This window comes from Pleurodeles waltl, chromosome 5 (assembly GCF_031143425.1).
Source record: "Pleurodeles waltl isolate 20211129_DDA chromosome 5, aPleWal1.hap1.20221129, whole genome shotgun sequence".
Classification (NCBI taxonomy): Eukaryota; Metazoa; Chordata; class Amphibia; order Caudata; family Salamandridae; genus Pleurodeles; species Pleurodeles waltl.
The window spans coordinates 1094666114-1094684756 of NC_090444.1; the positions used below are offsets into that span (position 1 = coordinate 1094666114).

At 42.3% G+C, this 18643-nt stretch overlaps 1 protein-coding gene across 2 annotated transcripts in view; it reads left to right on the top strand.

The window, feature by feature from the left end:
- The window catches only part of ZDHHC14 (zinc finger DHHC-type palmitoyltransferase 14), a 435812-nt gene that overhangs the window by 415806 nt on the left and 1363 nt on the right, over positions 1–18643 (top strand). For both annotated transcript variants that reach the window (XM_069235302.1, XM_069235303.1), the window contains exon 8: positions 11565–11667. In XM_069235302.1, the coding sequence (XP_069091403.1) occupies positions 11565–11667 (103 nt within the window). The remainder of the gene's footprint in view (positions 1–11564; positions 11668–18643) is intronic.

Here is an 18643-nt window from a genome sequence, read left to right on the forward strand (position 1 = left end):
TCTGTAATGAAATTGGAGTGAGTGTGTTTGTAGGTGGATACTTGATTAGATCTGATTTGATGCCAACCCAAACGACGGTGGGTGGTTGGTTCTGAGTTCAGCCACCAGACGACTTGTCTGACAAGGAAAGCTGTTTGATAGTTATTGAAGTTTGCTATACTCGGGCCATCCTTAATTTTGTTCATTTTAGTTCCCTTGGGAACTTCTGGCTGTCTTGTGTTTCCATATAAGGTTTGAGAGAAGATTACTAATGGAATTGTGAAGGTTGATGGTGAGCCATAATGAGAACATTCCCAAGATAAAGTTGATTTGAGGTGCAATCATCATTTTGATAGTTTCTATTCGACCCCACCAAGTCTTGTATCTAGGAGACCCCGTTTCTAGTAGGTATTTACTTTTATTTAGAAGGGTGAACTCTATATGAGTCCTTAAAGGGTAATAGAGGGGAGACACATACATTTTAAAGGAAAGATCTCAGTCTTATCGTGATTAAGTGAGTATCCAAAAACCTTAATAGATATTTCTGTCCCGGACATTTTTAGAAATGATTATTAAGTTCCAGTAATTTAATGTATCTTTTGTACAAAAAGAATATTACTGGTTCTCCTTGGTACATGAGAATAGGCCCTGTGCACTGCTCGACACAAGATGTCTTAGGCAGTCTCTTCAGCCCCTCTGTCGCAGGTGATCAGTGAGGTAGGACATCACAAGATGTGTCCCTTTGCCATCTCCAAAAACACAAGCTGAAGTGGGACCCTTTGCACGCCAAGAGATCGATTATGAGTGCTGTTTTAATTTCGATGGAGCCTTTAAGCACTGCGGGTCCGGTGTACTTCGGTCAGAGACTCAACCTGCTAAACGCAGTTGAAGCCTCCTGATGAAATAGAGATGGGAGATGAGGAATAACCAGGGCAATTGGTACCGGAATTACCAATTTTCCCTATTCCTGTAATCCCTAGTAATGTGATTTCCAGTGTTGCCATTGCACTGAGTACTGGTAACGCCAGTGGGTGAAACTGCAAGGCGGGTTACTGAGGACATCGTAATGTATACGCCCTCTGAACCCTACCCACTTTCAAAAGTCTTCCCAAAAATATATTTATGGGAGGTCCCGAACAGGAAAAAATGAAAATAACACCCCTACGCTACGAGAAAACTTGAAGCATGCCAGGTCTATCATTTTTTTGTTTATCAAAAACACACCCAGCTTTAGGAGTTTATTTTTATACAAAACACTTTCCTGAGTGACTCCATTAAACTTGGCTCCGCTCAGAAAAGTTCCAGGTCTTTCAGAGGAGTCACCGTGGCAGCAGCTTCTTTGAAAACACACAGATTTCTGCCAGTCAGGCAATGATCTCAAAATATAGCGAACGGTCTTTCTTAGCTACTTTGGTGCTACATCAAATAATTTTCTGAAGTAGTGCCATTTAATAAGTTTGCTTTTTTAAATGTGATTAGACCTTTGTCCTTCCACGGAGTGACCTGTTGATTCTGACCTGCGTTTTAGGTGTCAGTTGCGCAGGATAATCCCTCTGTACAGTATATGTGCAGCAAGGGTACAAGTCTGGTATTGCAAATAGTGCTCCTCTTTGCCAGTGGTTCCCAGCCTGTGGTCCGGGGACCCCCGGGGGTCCACAAAGCCTCCTCAGGGAGTCTGATACTGCTTAGAAAATTAAATAATATTAACAGATTAGGTCCCCAGCTTTCAGTAATGACTCGGTGATGCGGGGGTGGACGTCCACAGATTCCAATACTGATTTAGTGGGGTCCCGGGTTCCAGTAATGATAAAGTGGGGATCCACAGAAGTAAAAAGGTTGGGAACTACTGAGCTAAAGGATGCTTCCCATGTTTCCTTTGGGTTTCAGTATTTCCCTGTAAAATACAGAGAGAGAATGAGTAGAACATAGAAAGGAAAGATAGGAAATAGACAACCCTGGGCTTGACCTTCGGGTCAATAATTGTGCGGGAACATGCAAAAGGGGCCTTCAAATATAACCTCATCCCAATCTTTGTACTAGCCCCACCTCAGTGACCTGGAGTAACACATAACCAGTAAATGTCACCCAATACCTCCTTTACTTTGACAAGGTGTAGGAGGTTGGCTCTGTATATACTATTTCAAAGTGAGAAATAGTGTGCACAGAGTCCAAGGGTTCCCTTTAGAGGTAAGATAGTGGCAAAAAGAGATAATTCTAATGCTCTATTTTGTGGTAGTGTGGTCGAGCAGTAGGCTTATCAGAGGGTAGTGTTAAGCATTTGTAGTACACACACAGGCAATAAATGAGGAACACACACTCAAAGACAATTCCAGGCCAATAGGTTTTTATATAGAAAAATATATTTTCTTAGTTTATTTTAAGAACCACAGGTTCAAGATTTACAAACAATACTTTAAATGAAAGGTATTTCACTGATGTACTTTGAATTATCACAATAGCATGTACAGTTTTGGCAAAAATGGCAATAAGCTATTTTAAAAGTGGACACTGCAAAAATCAACAGTTCCTGGGGGAGGTAAGTAAATGTTAAGTTCACAGTCAAGCAAAACACTTACAGGGTTCAAAGTTGGGTCCAAGGTAGCCCACCGTTGGGGGTTCAAGGCAACCCCAAAGTTACCACACCAGCAGCTCAGGGCCGGTCAGGGGCAGAGGTCAAAGTGGTGCCCAAAACACATAGGCTTCAATGGAAATAGGGGTGCCCCGGTTCCAGTCTGCCAGCAGGTAAGTACCCGTGACTTCGGAGGGCAGACCAGGGGAGTTTTGTAGGGCACCGGGGGGGACACAAGTAGGCACAGAAAGTACACCCTTAGTGGCACAGGGGCGGCCGGGTGCAGAGTGCAAACAGGCGTCTGGTTTTCAATAGGAATCAATGGGGAGACCCGGGGGTCTCTTCAATGATGCAGGCAGGCACAGGGGGGGATCCTCGGAGTAGCCACCCCTTGGGCTAGGCAGAGGGTCACCTGGGGGTCGCTCCTGCACTGGAATTCGGTTCCTTCAGGTCCTGGGGGATGCGGGTGCAGTGTGGATTCCAGGTGTCGGGTTCTTTGAAGCAGGCAGTCGCGGTCAGGGGAGCCTCTGGATTTCCTCTGCAGGCATCGCTGTGGGGGCTCAACTCTGGCTACTCACGGGCTCGCAGTCGCCGGGGAGTCCTCCCTGTAGTGTTAGTTTTCCGCAGGTCAAGCCGGGGGCGTCGGGTGCAGAGTGGAAAGTTTCACGCTTCCGGCGGGAAACGTGTGGTCTTTAAAAGTTGCCTCTTTGTTACCAGAAGTTGCAGTTTCTTGAACAGGGCCACTGTTCTCGGGAGCTTCTTGGTCCTTTAGATGCAGGGTAGTCCTCTGAGGCTTCAGAGGTCACTGGACCCTGTTGGATGCGTCGCTGTTGCAGTTTTCTTCGAAGTAGGGAGACAGGCTGGTGGGGCTGGGGCCAAATCAGTTGTCATCTCCGTCTTCACTGCAGGGCTTCAGGTCAGCAGTCCTACTTCTTGTTTAGGTTGCAGGAATCTATCTTCCTCGGTTCTGGGAGTCCCTAAATACTCAATTTAGGGGTATGTTTAGGTCTGGGAGGGCAGTAGCCAATGGCTACTGGCCCTGAGGGTGGCTACACCCTCTTTGTGCCTCCTCCCTGTGGGGAGGGGGGCACATCCCTAGTCCTATAGGGGGAATCCTCCTTCTACAAGATGGAGGATTTCTAAAAGTAAGAGTCACCTCAGCTCAGGACACCTTAGGGGCTGTCCTGACTGGGGGGTGACTCCTCCTTGTTTTTCTCATTATCTCCTCCAGCCTTGCCGCCAAAAGTGGGGGCAGTTGCCGGAGGGGCGGGCATCTCCACTAGCTGGGATGCCCTGTGGCGCTGTAACAAAGAGGGTGAGCCTTTGAGGATCACCGCCAGGTGTTACAGATCCTGCAGGGGGAGGTGAGAAGCACCTCCACCCAGTACAGGCTTTGTTCCTGGCCAGAGAGTGACAAAGGTACTCTCCCCATGTGGCCAGCAACATGTCTGGTGTGTGGCAGGCTGGCAAAAACTAGTCAGCCCACACTGGAGTTGTGTATGTTTTCAGGGGGAATCACTAAGATGCCCTCTAGGTGTATTTTCACAATAAAGTGCACACTGGCATCACTGTGCATTTATTGTGCTGAGAAGTTTGATACCAAACTTCACAGTTTTCAGTGTAGCCATTATGGTGCTGTGGAGTTCGTGTTTGACAGACTCCCAGACCATATACTCTTATGGCTACCCTGCACTTACAATGTCTAAGGTTTTGCTTAGACACTGTAGGGGCATAGTGCTCATGCACCTATGCCCTCACCTGTGGTATAGTGCACCCTGCCTTAGGGCTGTAAGGCCTGCTAGAGGGGTGATGTATCTATGCCATAGGCGGTGTGAGGTTGGCATGGCACTCTGATGGGAGTGCCATGTCGACTTAGTCATTTTATCCCCACCAGCACACACAAGCTGGCAAGCAGTGTGTATGTGCTGAGTGTGGGGTCCCCAGGGTGGCATAAGACACGCTGCAGCCCTTAGAGACCTTCCCTGGCATCAGGGCCCTTGGTACCAGGGGTACCAGTTACAAGGGACTTACCTGGGTGCCAGGGTTGTGCCAATTGTGGAGACAAAGGTACAGTTTAGGGAAATAACACTGGTGCTGGGGCCTGGTTAGCAGGGTCCCAGCACACTTTCAAATCATAACTTGACCTCAGCAAAGGCAAAAAGTCAGGGGATAACCATGCCAAGGAGGCATTTCCTTACACAAGGCATGATCAAATTTGTGGATTCGCCTAGAGTTATGTCATTTCTTTTAATGTCCACAATAATACAGCAGCAGACCAGTAAATAAAGAGCCCTTCTGTTTTTGAATCCTTATCAGTTCTTGGCTGTACACATGAATGTGCTGTCTTACGACCCTAAGTGAATGTTCTTTTGATCACCAGATCTTAACCCCGGGTCTGTGAACACGAAGCCTACTCAGGGAGTCCACAACTGTCTAGAAAATGAAATAATAGTAGCAGATTAATAAAATATATATTTTAAAAAAGTAAAAATGCAATACTTCACATTTCAATGTGCAGTGCTTCATCTTTTAGAAATAAAATTTTGAAAAGCTCAAACTTTCCCACTGAAATAAACATTTAGATTTTTGTGAATACTTTTTTTCTATATTTCTTGGTAATATTTTGAGGTTCAAATAATTGAAATTGCTTAGGCTAGGATCCCGGGCCTCCAGTAGTGACTCAGCGGGGGTCTACCAAAGTCACAAGTTTAAAAACCACGGCTCCTAACGACTTCAAGCCTTAAAGGGCAAGGGACGTATGCCATCCTTTTGAGAGTCGCTCCGCCTGCATCCCTCACATTTGTATGTCTTGTTGACTGATTCGGGCTTTGAAGACGCATAATTCCACTCAATTTGTTACTAATATGTTACCTTACTTCCGGAACAGCACTCCATTGCTTTTCGTTTGAGCTGTACATGTAACACATACCTACAAACATACATACAGAGGTAGAAATGACACCTCAACCCTATTTATATTTCCCTTTAAAACATTATCATATCCTGAAATGCCTTCTTCCTTTTGTTCTGTTGTTTCTATGGCAAAATACTTCACTCAGTACAGTTTGTGCCCCAACCATTCTAGCTAACTCATACTTTAAGCTTTTTCTTTTTGACAGAAGAACTCCTTGTGGCTGGGCATTGATTCCTTGTCTAATTGGTGATGAACCACTATGTCTAACATTGGCTCAGATGTCATACAATTTTTGGAAGATACTACAAGGCGTATTCATCTCCTTTCAGACAGACCCAAAATTATCTGTTGTTCCACGAGTTTTGAATGCAAAAATATTTACTTGTCTTTGTTAAAGTTGGCATGGTGGAATTTTCTTAGGTGAATATGGGTCACCCTTAAAGCACTAGACAGTGGAGTCGAGGATACAAAGTGCATCCTCATTGTATCCTGATTCTGTGTGGATTTGGATGTAGCTGCTGTGTACATACACATGTTCTTCTTTGGTGGCTTATGATAACGCCTTCTTAGAATGCTGGGTTGCTAGGTGCAGAGAGTGCTAAAGTTTTTCGGACTTCCTTGGGTTAGATAGAATGTTAGATTCGCTAGATAAAAGTTACATTTACTTTTTGGTTGTTGTGATCCAGAGAAGTACCCTTAGGTGACCCTTACTGCATAGTTAGTTGAACCCAGTTCATCTGTTTTCAGAAAAATGTCTTGCATGCGGATGATGTCCTGCTGACCCTTTTAAATCTGACGTCCATTCCTTGTGTCATTCCATAATCAAGGATTTCTCGCTCTTATCAGGTTATGTCTTAACTGGGACACAAGTGAAGCTCTACTAATGTCTGCATCCAGTACTAGGGTTGTATTGGGAAGTTACCCTTTATAATGGGTGTCATTGAAGCTACAATACTTGGGTATCTTGATAAATCAGGGTCTGAGCAAAATGGTACATGACAACATTCAGTCTTTGTTAATGAAGATGTGTGAACATTTTTCAAATTGGTCAGGCCTTCAATTATTCCTATGGGAGAGAGTTCTGGTAGTTAAAATGACCGCCACTCCACGGTTCGATATGTGTTTGCAGCTATCCTACTATTTCCAGTTGCCACTATGTCAAAGATTGAGGGTCTCATAAAGTTCATTGGGGTGCAGGAGACTGAGGTCAAGCCTTTGAAACACCATGAGACTACAATGAGTACTGGTCTATCTTTGCCTCGCATGAAGATATACTACTTGGTGAATCAGCTATCATATATCTGGCACTTGCTTCTGTCAGAACAAACCAGTTTGGGTCCTTATCAGAAATCGACTGCTGCCAATAGGGGGTCACCTTGACCTAGTAGTGCTTTCAGAATACCTGGTGCAGTGGTTGATTACAGTCCCATAATGTGTGTCACTGGTCTCGCTTGGTTTGATGCCCACATGCTTATGAAACAAGACCCCTAAATTCATCAGTATGCACCTACATGGGGCAACAAGGGTCTTCAGTTGGGAAACGGTGAGCTATATTGACAGGTGTGGAAAGAGGCATTTTGTCACACCCTGGTAGACCTCTTGATAGACTGCCAACTAAAATAATTTATTGCCTTTCAGGCAAAATTTAATCTACATCCCTCTCAACTCTGGAAAGATAATAAACTGGCCCACTGTGTAAAACCCAAACTGGCGATGCCTTCCTTCTCTCTTCCGTTGTCTCATGTCTGCACATATTTTAGGATCTGACGTCAATTCATAGGTTTTCTGGTCTATACAGTGCGATTATTGACACAACGTTTTCCATGCATACAGTGGTAGCTCTCATGTCCAAATAGCATAATAAACAGGGGTTGCCATTCAGTGACGAGATATGGCATGATACCTTTGTGTTTCATAAAACAAGTGTAAGACAAGCAAGACTCAAGTTAAGCTATTTTAAAATATTGCATGAAAGATGTCCCTACAGGAACGGCACATGGGCAACATGAGCCCGAACTCGTACTGCTGCAGATGTGCCCAAACTGGGGCCTCTTTACAGATTTTTTTAACCTACCCGAGTCTAATGATTTACTGGTCACAGGCATGGTTTTTCAAGAGGTCCTCTTATAGACCCCCTATCATAATGTTTGCCTCGTTTGCCTTACTGCATTACATGACTGACATCCATAGGGAATCTCATAGGGGACACTCACCTTTGCCAAACCAAGCCATGCCCTCACGGTGCTCTCTGTTGCCAAGGTATGTATTATCAGACCTTGGAAATCTTCTGCAGATCCCACCTACTGAAATTGGTTCACGGATAAATGATGAAATTGGCGGCTTATGAGAGGATCATTCGCAGGTTGAAAGTTCAGATGGACACCATGGCACATTATGCTGACATTTATTAAGCAGCCGAACCTCGTGTCCTGACCCCTTTGGTTTTACTCTTTCCTAACAATATTTCTGCACCGTCTTACCCCATTCTTCTTTCATTCATCCCCTAACAAGTCACAACTGTGTGGTGACGGTTCCCTCCATACAGACTGCTCTTTCCTACTTGGTCAACCCACTGGATATTTACACTCACTGTTGCTTATCCATATTCTCCCCCAGCTCCTTCTGATGTGGCCCTCCGTCTTCTATCTTTTGTCCTCCCTTTTTTTACTAAGTAGTGGGATTGCACACATGCACCAGGTGATAAAGACCCCAACAGCGTCTTCCCTCATTTACTCAGGAGCAACTTGCGTATTTTGGAACCCTCAGTCAATGGACTTTCTCAGCTATTCCCTTACACTGCTATATGTGCCTCTCCCCACTCACCACACCCCTAGCATATCCTTGTTTGTGAAAATGTGTTATGACATTACCCGACTGCTCCTACACTTGTATACAGAATGCCTTCTGCCCACTCCTTTTTGTAGATCCCTCCTTGACCATAGGATGACCCATTAGGGCACTCACATTGGTCCCTCTGTCACCTCCCTAGTGATGTCTACCTCTATAGCCTTTTTTTGCCTTCTTATGCGCCCCACAGGTTTGTGATCAAAATGATCTTGGTGTTTAACTGAATTCCTTTATGATAAGTTTGTGCAGTATATCTGACCTGCCACCACCACCCTTCCCATATCTCATTTCGCCTATCTCTCTTTCATATTCAGTCACACTATTGACCCAGTCCCTATGCCCTGTAACACGCAACACCACCTGATGTTGATATTGGTCTTAGATGTGAGAATATCGGTATTTTACATGTTACATGTGCTAGTGTGTCTGATGATGGCCACAGTTGTGATGTGAAATAAATGCTTAATAAGGAATTTGAATACAAAAAGTGTCAGTCTTGTAAAATTGCAACTCATTCATGGAGAAGTAGAATTGGGTAATTTTCTTCTGTATGTTACTGGTTCTGTCTGCCTTCCATTCCCAATCAGATATATCTTAGCCTTTTTCTATTTGAGTTGATTACTAAGTTCATGAACCCAGGCACATATGTAATTTACTTGGGGTAATATCCCTGTACAGTATTACCTCATCATTATCAGTTTTTGGTTCAGAATGAAGAATAACCATGGAAATCAGCTTTTGCAAGCCGTATTCCTCTTGCCCCCCACCCCGCCACTCAGAAGGCATTCACCCATGCACAATTTACCTGGTTCTGCCTAGTAAAATGTTATGCGGCATGAAGTGTTACAACATGGGCCCTCTTTACGAGTCAAAGGCTGAAATCTGATCCTTGTGCAAATACGCATTTGCACAGGGATCGATATTACAAGTTGTGTGATAATTATCCCATGCTTGCAGTTTTCTCCTGGTACGTTCTGGCAGGTCAAATCTGCTGTAGTCTGGAGCAAAGACACATAAATAAGGCAAAACATGCAGAATTTGGTGTGCTAAAAACGGATTCAGCATGATATGCCTAATTTGTCTTTAGAAAATTCGGAATATGAGCTATTTTATCACAGGTGTTAAATACCTCACGATGGGGTGATTATATTTGCCACAGGTGTTCAATACCCCACCATATTCCACCAAACTGGAATGAGGGCCATGAAGGTTTACCACATGGGGTTTTCCCACAACACTCTTAGTCCTGCTTTGGACAGAAATTGAAGTTTCCACCTAAATCAGAATTATCGCCAAACTTGACATGAAGGTGTTGATGTGCATTGTCACATTTTGCTGTGATAGCCAGGAGTGGGTACTGTAGCATCAGTTGTAATCACGTTTTTGGTGGTTCAGGCCACAGTGTTAAGTCCTTGTGAGTTACTCTGATACAGTTTGTCTAGCAAGCAACCAGCTGATTTATATTGATGAATCTATCCTATGTGACAAGAAGCAGAGGGTCCTTGGGAGATTTAGGCTTTCTTTATATATGTTTTCTTTTTTTCACTATTTGTTTTTGGAATAGTAAGTAAATAGGCAATGTAGTTTATTCTAATCCCTCCACATTTATAAATGTTACTATCTTTGTAGTTCACTCTCTAAAAATCTAATGATTTTGCATTCTCTAGAAAGATCTGATGGAATCGGATAAAAGGTTACGCTTTTTGTCATGCTAGGTACTTGTAGTTGTCCTTCGTACTTCAGTAGTTAATTGGACGTTTGACTGTTTTTTTTTACCTTTTGTTGGTAATTTCACTAAGGTAAATATACAAGTATAGATTTACTCATGTGCAAGTTTATAGTTTTTTGCCATTTACCATTTCAGAGTGTAGGTTTATACTTAAGTGCAGACTTACGTCTCTTCAACACCTCAGCTGAGGGGGTTGAACTCGTGACATCTAAGTCTGGATTTGCAAGTGTAAAGTTAATACTAGTAACTTTTCACACATAGGCAGAGATCCCCTTATGGGAAAGGATAGGCAAAAATTATAAATTTTATTAATAGTGATTTGATTTTGTATTACTTTAAAATATATGTTTATATATTTTAAAAAACAGCATTATTATAATTTATTATTTAATTTAAATGTTGAAATATTTTAATGTATTTAATATTATTTGTGATGGGGTGTTATGTTATGTTTTTGTCTCTATTATGTTTTATAGGAGTGCGTTCTTGTACTTGTGAGTGGCCATGTGTAGAACTAGACTTATTCCAAGGTTGAGCTAGAGTACACTTACTAATATTTTGAGACCATTTGGGCTGTTGTAACTTTAAAAGTATAGTTTGTGAATAGCAATAAGCCTTACTGTTTCATGAGTGGGTATTCGTATTTGTATGTCCCTTCCTAAACCCCTCCTTACCGCTCTGTAAATCCCACCCATTTAAGAGTAAGTATTCCTAATTTTTCAGCCACTCTCCCTGGTCCTTCCCACATTTACTATTTTAACATATGTGTGTATTCGCTGAGATCTCCCATTCATGGTGGAGATTTCCACACAGAATAGATAGGAGTGGCTGACGTCTTCTGAATTGCGTTTTGTAGTTCGTTAGTAATATTGTAAGCACTACTAAGCATAGTGCAAAATGAATCCTCAGAGCAAAGATATTAGGAATAACATTCCCCATGTTCAGTCGTGCAAAGTCAAGGACTCTAATCATTGACCATTCTCTTTCAGCTTTTAAATGTATGTGTACAAATGTCTTTATGGCATACGTTTGTTAAAGCTGTCAGTATTAAAGACATCAAATGGCGAAGAAACAGTCCATTGAGGCAACCATACTGCATGTTGTTTCTCTAAATCTTTTATTAGATATAGTCCACATATTTACTGTAACACCATTGTTCACCGCACACAACTGTACTCTTTCTAACACAGTTGCCTTTAATATTTTTCAACAGACTGGCCAAATCTCAACCTTTATTCAACAGTTAATTGTGGTTTAAAGGAACAATCCCCTGTTATGGCTCTATGGCCAGGATGACTAATGTACCTAAATGGCTAATTAGGTCTTACAGTGCACTATTTACTTTCTTGGAATAAAGGTGAAAAAATGAACAACTTCTTAACATGTGGCTGGTGAACAAATTAGGTGATGGCTCTGTGATAAAACATAAATACTTAATTTTTGATGCATTTCTAATCTACTTGCTTGGATTTGTTATTTAAGCTAAATTGATTAGCTGATAACAGTGATGAATTGTCTTTCTACAGTCTCATCGACAGAAGAGGAATCGTGCAGCCCGACTCCCCTCAGGCAGTGGCACCCTCCAATGGCATCACAATGTATGGGGCAACGCAGTCTCAGAGCAACATGGTAGGAACTATCCCATAGTGTTGTCCATCAGGATCCCTGCAAACGCCTCCCTGCCTGCACTAACAAACTAACCAACTCACTGATGGCTTGGGATTAGAGGGAATGATCCCTGGCCGTGACAGCAATAATGCAACAAGGGTTTCCGTTCAGGTGTCAAGGTATTTACCTTAGCACCAGATAGCTAGCTATGCCAAAATGTCCCCCCGAAGTGTTGTCATTGCCTGATCACTCAAGAAGACTTTCACAACGAGGTGAAGCTTTATCCAGAGCTTAATCACCAGTGCGTCTGGGCGCTTCTGCGTACAGTACAGGAACAGTGTTTCCATCATTACCATCTCCCAAGGCAGTCTCAGTATTCATGTGGAAAGTGTCTTGAATGTTTGTGGAACATATTTCTTGTTATGATAACAAACGTGAAAATAACAGGCACAATGCCACCGTGAATATCTATGACCACCAGCCATGCATTCTTCGGCACCATTGCCAGAGCAGTGGTGGGCACTGGGTCTTTTGGTGAAGATTCCTTTCATGAAATGTCTACACAGCTTCTTCTGCTCATGTCTCCTCAACAAATGCTACTGATGTTCTGAATAAAAAAAACAGCACAATGGTCAAGCTAAGCCGCCCGTCACACATTGATGATATCATTTCTCGGCTTTCAATGGTTGAATGTAATGTTGTCTTCAAATGTGTAACAGAATATTTTGACTGGATGAAATGGTGATCGGTGGTCTATGTGTATTATTTTGTTTATGATGCAACTCTGACTTTCCTTACATTCGGGCAAGAAGAGTAATTTCTAAAAGGGCAGGAGTGCTTTCTGCGATTCAGTGTGTAACAGGATCTACAGATCACAAAAAAATTGATCACTTATTTACCTCAGGACAAAAAACAGTATTAATAGAGAAATTAGCACCTACAATGGGGTTTACCACACACAACCATGCTTTGATGGCTTATTTAGGAGCTGACTGTCAATTTGGAGCATATTTTTATATTGAAATCCCCTTTGCCACCATTATCTATCTGAAGAGAAGACATCAATAACTGCTTCTTTTTAAGCCCTAGCTCATTAATGCTAGAAGAAATGGCTAAACATTTTTTTACAGTTTTAGCCTCTAAATCGCTTCAACTCTTAAGGCTCATGCCATAAAAGTTCGCTAAACAGTCCCTAATTAAAGACATTGAAATCAGGGTCTGAAAGGTGTCCAATTAAGATGGAGAGGACGCTAAGCCATCCCCCGGATCATATGATGCTGCATTAATCACCCTATGGACAAATTGTTTTTAAATCCTCGCAGGCTGGCCCCACTGCTACATGTGGTTGTACTGACCCACTCTTTTACAGGACACTTGCATGTTGGTATAGATGAGTGGCATAGAGCCTACCTCAGCTATTTCCTCTTTCACTATCGCTGCATCTTGGCTTACTACTTCTTTGGTCATCTCTTGCGTGGCATCGCAGCTGTTTTTCATATGTTTTATTGCTGTCAGTGCCAACTCGCCTGTTGTGTCTACTGCTCTACAGTATGACCCAACACACTGCCCTTGGATCCCAAAAGGACTTCTTCCAATAAGTCACTTTAATCCTTTTTTGATGCCGAGGTTTAATTATCTATTCAGAAGTTCATTATTTCATTCATCGATTCAAATCACTTTCCTTGCTGCTGATACTGTTGGCAGCGGAAGTTGGATGTGGAAGTGGACGTACATGAGGATTGTGTTTTCATTTGCCTTAGTTACACTCTTCTTTGAACTCCTGCCTCCAGTTATGTTTTGCTGAGCTGGTGGATTCAAGGGTCTTCTTTTGTCTCTTCCCTGGCCTGTCCGCTGCGTCTGAAGTCTTCTTTATTTCTGCGTGTTAACTCGTCTATACATGCCCTCAGAGCTCAGTTTCTTAGAATAGTATTACATGATGAATGCATCTCCAGCACACTTTTTTAATTAGCCTGTCTACAGATTCAAATTAATAGTAGCCACCTACTTTATATACCATTTCAAATCGCTCTTCTGCTCTTTCTAATTTTTTCAACTAACAGGTATTAGTGTTAGCAAATGTAAGGCTGCCAGCAGTCACTGAGCCATCAGACAGTCAGTGTTTTGGTTGACATTTTCACTGCAGGCCTGCGGTTTTCATGGTCAGCAGGTGTGCTAATAGTTTCAGGAGCAGGTCAGGTGGAGAAGAGGTAAAATGAAGCAACACGTTGGTTGATGTGCTCCCTAGTCAGAGCTGGCCTTTGCTAAGATAGCCCCCTGGGCGTGGGTGGAGAGAAATTTGCCGCCCTTGCAGATGGTAATGAATTAAATGAGGCACCAGGGAGTCCCTTTTGTGTTCATTGGCCAGGATCTGCATGAGTGACTGGCCCCTGCACAAAAACATCCGGTGACCTCCCTCAGATCACCTAAATCACCGATAGCTTAGCTGCCTCACGCAGATGACGGTTTTGTTGATGTGTTAGCAGGGGCCCAAGGGTGAAGGGAGGGCAAGGAAGGGGTCTAAGGGGTGTTTAAAACATCACCTGCGGTATGATAATAAAGGACTAAAACCACTTTAAACTGGCAAGTCAGACAAAAAAGAACACGCAGGGGCAAGGTCAAGTGGGTGCAAATGAAAAGGGCGCTGCTGTTGACATAACCCTAATGGACACAGCTCCATGCGCCCCTCAGAATACTGGTGCCCTGGTCCAGGGCCCAGCTCGCCCATGCTAAAGGCCGGCCCTGTCACTGGTAGTATGAATGAATTTAAAAGTTGTTAAACTTGAGCCTACCTCTAAGACACATGGATATGGTGGTCCCCTCAGGAGGCAGTTGTCTTCTGAATTTAGATCTATAAGTGGATTCCCGTTATAGCACTCTTTGAAAAGTGGAAATCCTCAAGATTGTATGCCACTGCGTTAGACGTAACACTCCTAATACTGCATGATGGCTTGCTCTTCTCCAGGATAGTGGATGTTGTGAGTGTGTGTGGCATTAGGGTTGTGAAGACACAGCAGGGATGATGGGATATGTGACATCATGAAAAAGTCTGAAATAATTCCAAATTGTCGCTTCTTTTTATGAAAAAGGCATTTAGGTGTTATTTGTGTATGGTTTGCAATGGCGTCCTGTACTATTATTGATTAATTCAATGTCAGAGCAAGATTTCTTGATTAAACAAATATTCAAGGGCTATGCAATTAATTTGCTCACATGGACAATGTAGGAGCCTAATTTTGTAGGGCATGCCTCATGAAGGGCCTGAAGAAGTTAGACAATATCAATCCAATGCTAATGGAACCACAGGCCAAGCCCTTATTACTTTCAGGACTAGCTGCATCATCCTCAAATCCATCAGAATCAACAACCCAAAATATCTGACCTAGAAATCAACCACCTATGATGGACAGGGCCACACCAGGAACCAGGACATCACATGAGTAGAGATGAAAAGGACAAGAACGAAACAAACAGAAGACATGCCTTCTCCAGAAACGTACTCAGGATTTGGAACAATATCTTCATTGACATCAGGACTACTCTGGCCCTCCAGCAATCCTGATAGACACTGAAAGCACATCCCTTCAAGGATCACCCCCCCTCTTCCCACCCCACCCTAGCATACTAGAACTACTGTTCGTCTGCATTTTTAAAATCTTCGTATAATACTCTGGTCTCTCACTCGGGTTTGGCTGCTCTTTGCTTCCTAGTTAGGCTTGCATCAGGTAAGTACCACTATAGGCATTTTTTCATACAATCCTTTGTGGCATGTTACACTAGTGTACAAATATTTCTTCATTGTAGTAAGGGCCCCAGATTGCCATTGTAGATCAGATGTTACAGAGTGGCCCGAGTGCCGGAACTGGAGCAAAATACTTCCCTCAGAGGGAAGTAGAGAAGAATAGAACTGTTCATTGAAAAGAGTTGATAATCATTTCCTACAAAGATTTCTTTGAACGATCTCGACTGAGATGTCATATGACATCTTGGGCAGGCACCGTCTAATAACAGGCAGCATTTTTATAAATGTTGCTATTTTACAGTAGTATGAGTAGGTCTCTCAAATATAGGAAAAAGCTGCCACACTTTCAAAATCAAATGATGTTTTTATGCTGTTTTTGGTAGCCACCAGCAACAATTTGTAAATCATTCATTTCACAATAAATTTCAATTATTGTGAACAGCTGTAGGTAAGGTATTGATCAACTCCTAAATCTGCCAAATTAACCATTCAACACATCATCGATTACTCAGAATGTGGAAACAAGTCCGCTGTTTTTTCACTTTTTTCTCTGAATCGTACTGAGTTGCATTTCTTGTGCAGCACGCAAGAAGTAGCCAAGCGCATTACATAAAAACAAATTCCATTGGTCAAGGGTCCGAAACAATTTGTTAGACCGTCTAATGTAGAGCAATTTGATATTCAGTGGTCACTTTGAGGCTCTTGAACTTCTTTGCAAAACCAATAAAGATAAGGAGCAGCATCAGGAATAAGCATAAGTGGAAACCAGAAACTGGATAAGAGTCATCTGCCCAGATCAGGTTGAGTTTAAGGCTCTGCGGAAATGAACAAATATTTTCTTTCCATTGGTAATAGTGGGAGGGCATTCCAGAGAATAGGACCCAGAACCTCCAAGATCGACCACCAAATATTGTTTCACAAATTAACTGTTCTCAAAATAGGGATCTTTCATTGTTTGATCTATGAACTCTGTTTTATATTTATGATAGTTCTTCCGAATTCATGGGGGACCTGCGCACTAGAATGTTCTGAACACACTGAGCACATTCACTTCAACACTATCTTAGTTTCGTGTGAAACCAGCACAGCTTAGAAAGGCCTGGCCTGATCACTTGGATAAGGTCCCACAGGCTACAACTGCTTCCCTTTCATTAGTTGTTGAGGTAGTCCCTTTCATAGTATCTCCCCACCTTGTTATGTACAAATGTTTTGGGGTTAGAATGCACTGCATGCAAAGCTTATTTTACTGGAACACAGTCCCTATACCCCTCTGCCTCACATCAGAGTTCCCGAGAGTCAGGAAAGTTCTGGCATCACATTTGCTTCAACAGGCCTTTGGAATACATCAAAGATGACTGCTCCAGTACAAGTGAACCGCTGATATTGAATGGCATTGTCCCTTCCTTCCATACCTTGTTAGCCACCTCCTAACTTCTACAAAGCTTTAGAAGGCCCACCAGCCAGTATCAGTGCTCTACAAGTAACATAAATACATAACGCAGACAGCTTTTCAGAAATCTGTCGAAGTGAAAAAGATGAGTTGGATCAGCAGGCCTTTGCTCACCTAGATATTTCACATCTTTAACATGTATACATTAGCTCCATATTTTTTATCAGAACCTTTGTAAATCTAAGAAAGTATAACACCATGGGGAAAACACTGACTCAAAGGTACCTTTTTATCCTTGTATAAATACCTTGATTTCCTCTGCTAATTACATTCTCAAACGCATCAGGTCCACATGCAACTTCCACGCAGTGGCTTCTCTACAATCTGTCACCCAGTCGCTAATTACCCAGAGATCGAATTGCTGTGCGAGCATCCTAGAAGGTATTAAAAGCGTGCAACAAAATAAACATATTCTCTAAAATTCAATTGCAAGATTTGTTTCAAATACCTCTTGAAAGATTACTTCAAATGTATTCTTAAATCTCTAAATTGGATCCCTTTTAAGGAACTTTGACAGGTCAAGTTGTTTGTCCTTGAAGCTATGGACATGGTTGCGTTTTGTTAACTTTCAGAACTCCTCACAATTTATTCATCACTGGGACTTCTCCAATCAACAGATGACTTAAGAAAGACTCCTTACTCTTTTAACGTCTCCCCTTCGGTGCTTAAGAATTTGCAATTTTCTGATTTGCCTCGTGGAACTTTCTCAATTAGTATTTTAGAGACGTTCAAAAACTTCTTCCTTTCCAGAAAAGGCAGGAATCCTTTTTCAGGCTAAGGGCCGGATTCAGGTACAACGTTGCAAACCTGCACTTACAGATTTACACCCATGATTGAGTGTAGATTCACCTCTTTCTGAAATTCACAATAATTTCCAGCAATACACATGGCAGGCTACATGTGGCACAAGTTTCAATACGTATTCATGAGGCATATGACATTCCTAGCATGTTCCTATTCCTGCAGGGGGGAATTATTTATAGAGGAAAAAATCAGCATAGCTCCAACGGGTAAACGCTCCTTTTCTTTGATTTGTTTTCTGTAAGGAAAATATTTTTTCTCATGGAGAAACCTTTTCCTTTACACTTGGAGGTGATACTTCATTCCCCGCCCAACCTGGATAAGTTTTATGACAGCTCTTGTGAATGCAATAAATAACCATGTTTGGGGTGTTGACAAACTTCCGAGGCTAACCACGCCTTAAAGTGCGCACTTTCCCGCCCCTTGAGTGGGATTTACAGGGGCGGAGAAGTAGCACTCATAGCAGAGATCTCCACACACATAAATACGTTTACACCTAAAATGAATGCCTTTGTGAATTCTCGGCAGGCACAAGTAAGGTAAATTCTGTTGTAAACACAAATTTACTCGCGTCAATCAGACCTTTCGTATACTGCTTTATCTGCCCTTCTTCTCCTGAGACTATATATTGGTTTCTTGGGCTGCTAGTGATTAGTTGTCCCTTACAGGTGTCTGAAATTAAAAAATATATATATCGGCAGATAAACAAGGGACTTATCACAATCTCTAATGAATCTAAGTTCAAATGTCCTCCGTTACTCTTTCAAAGCATGGACTACTGTAAGTAATGATGTTATTTTCATGATCTCTGATTGTAGTTTGAGGTCCTGATGTTTCAACAAGAAAATAAAAAGCAATAATTATTAATTGTGCTCACTATTCAAGGTCCTTATTTGTTGAAGGTCGATGTAAGTTTGCATATTTAAAACCAGTGAAAGCAGTTTAAAAAAGTCAGAATTGCATCACATAAACGCTTTAAAACTGCATAGAGTTTATGCACGGGGAAT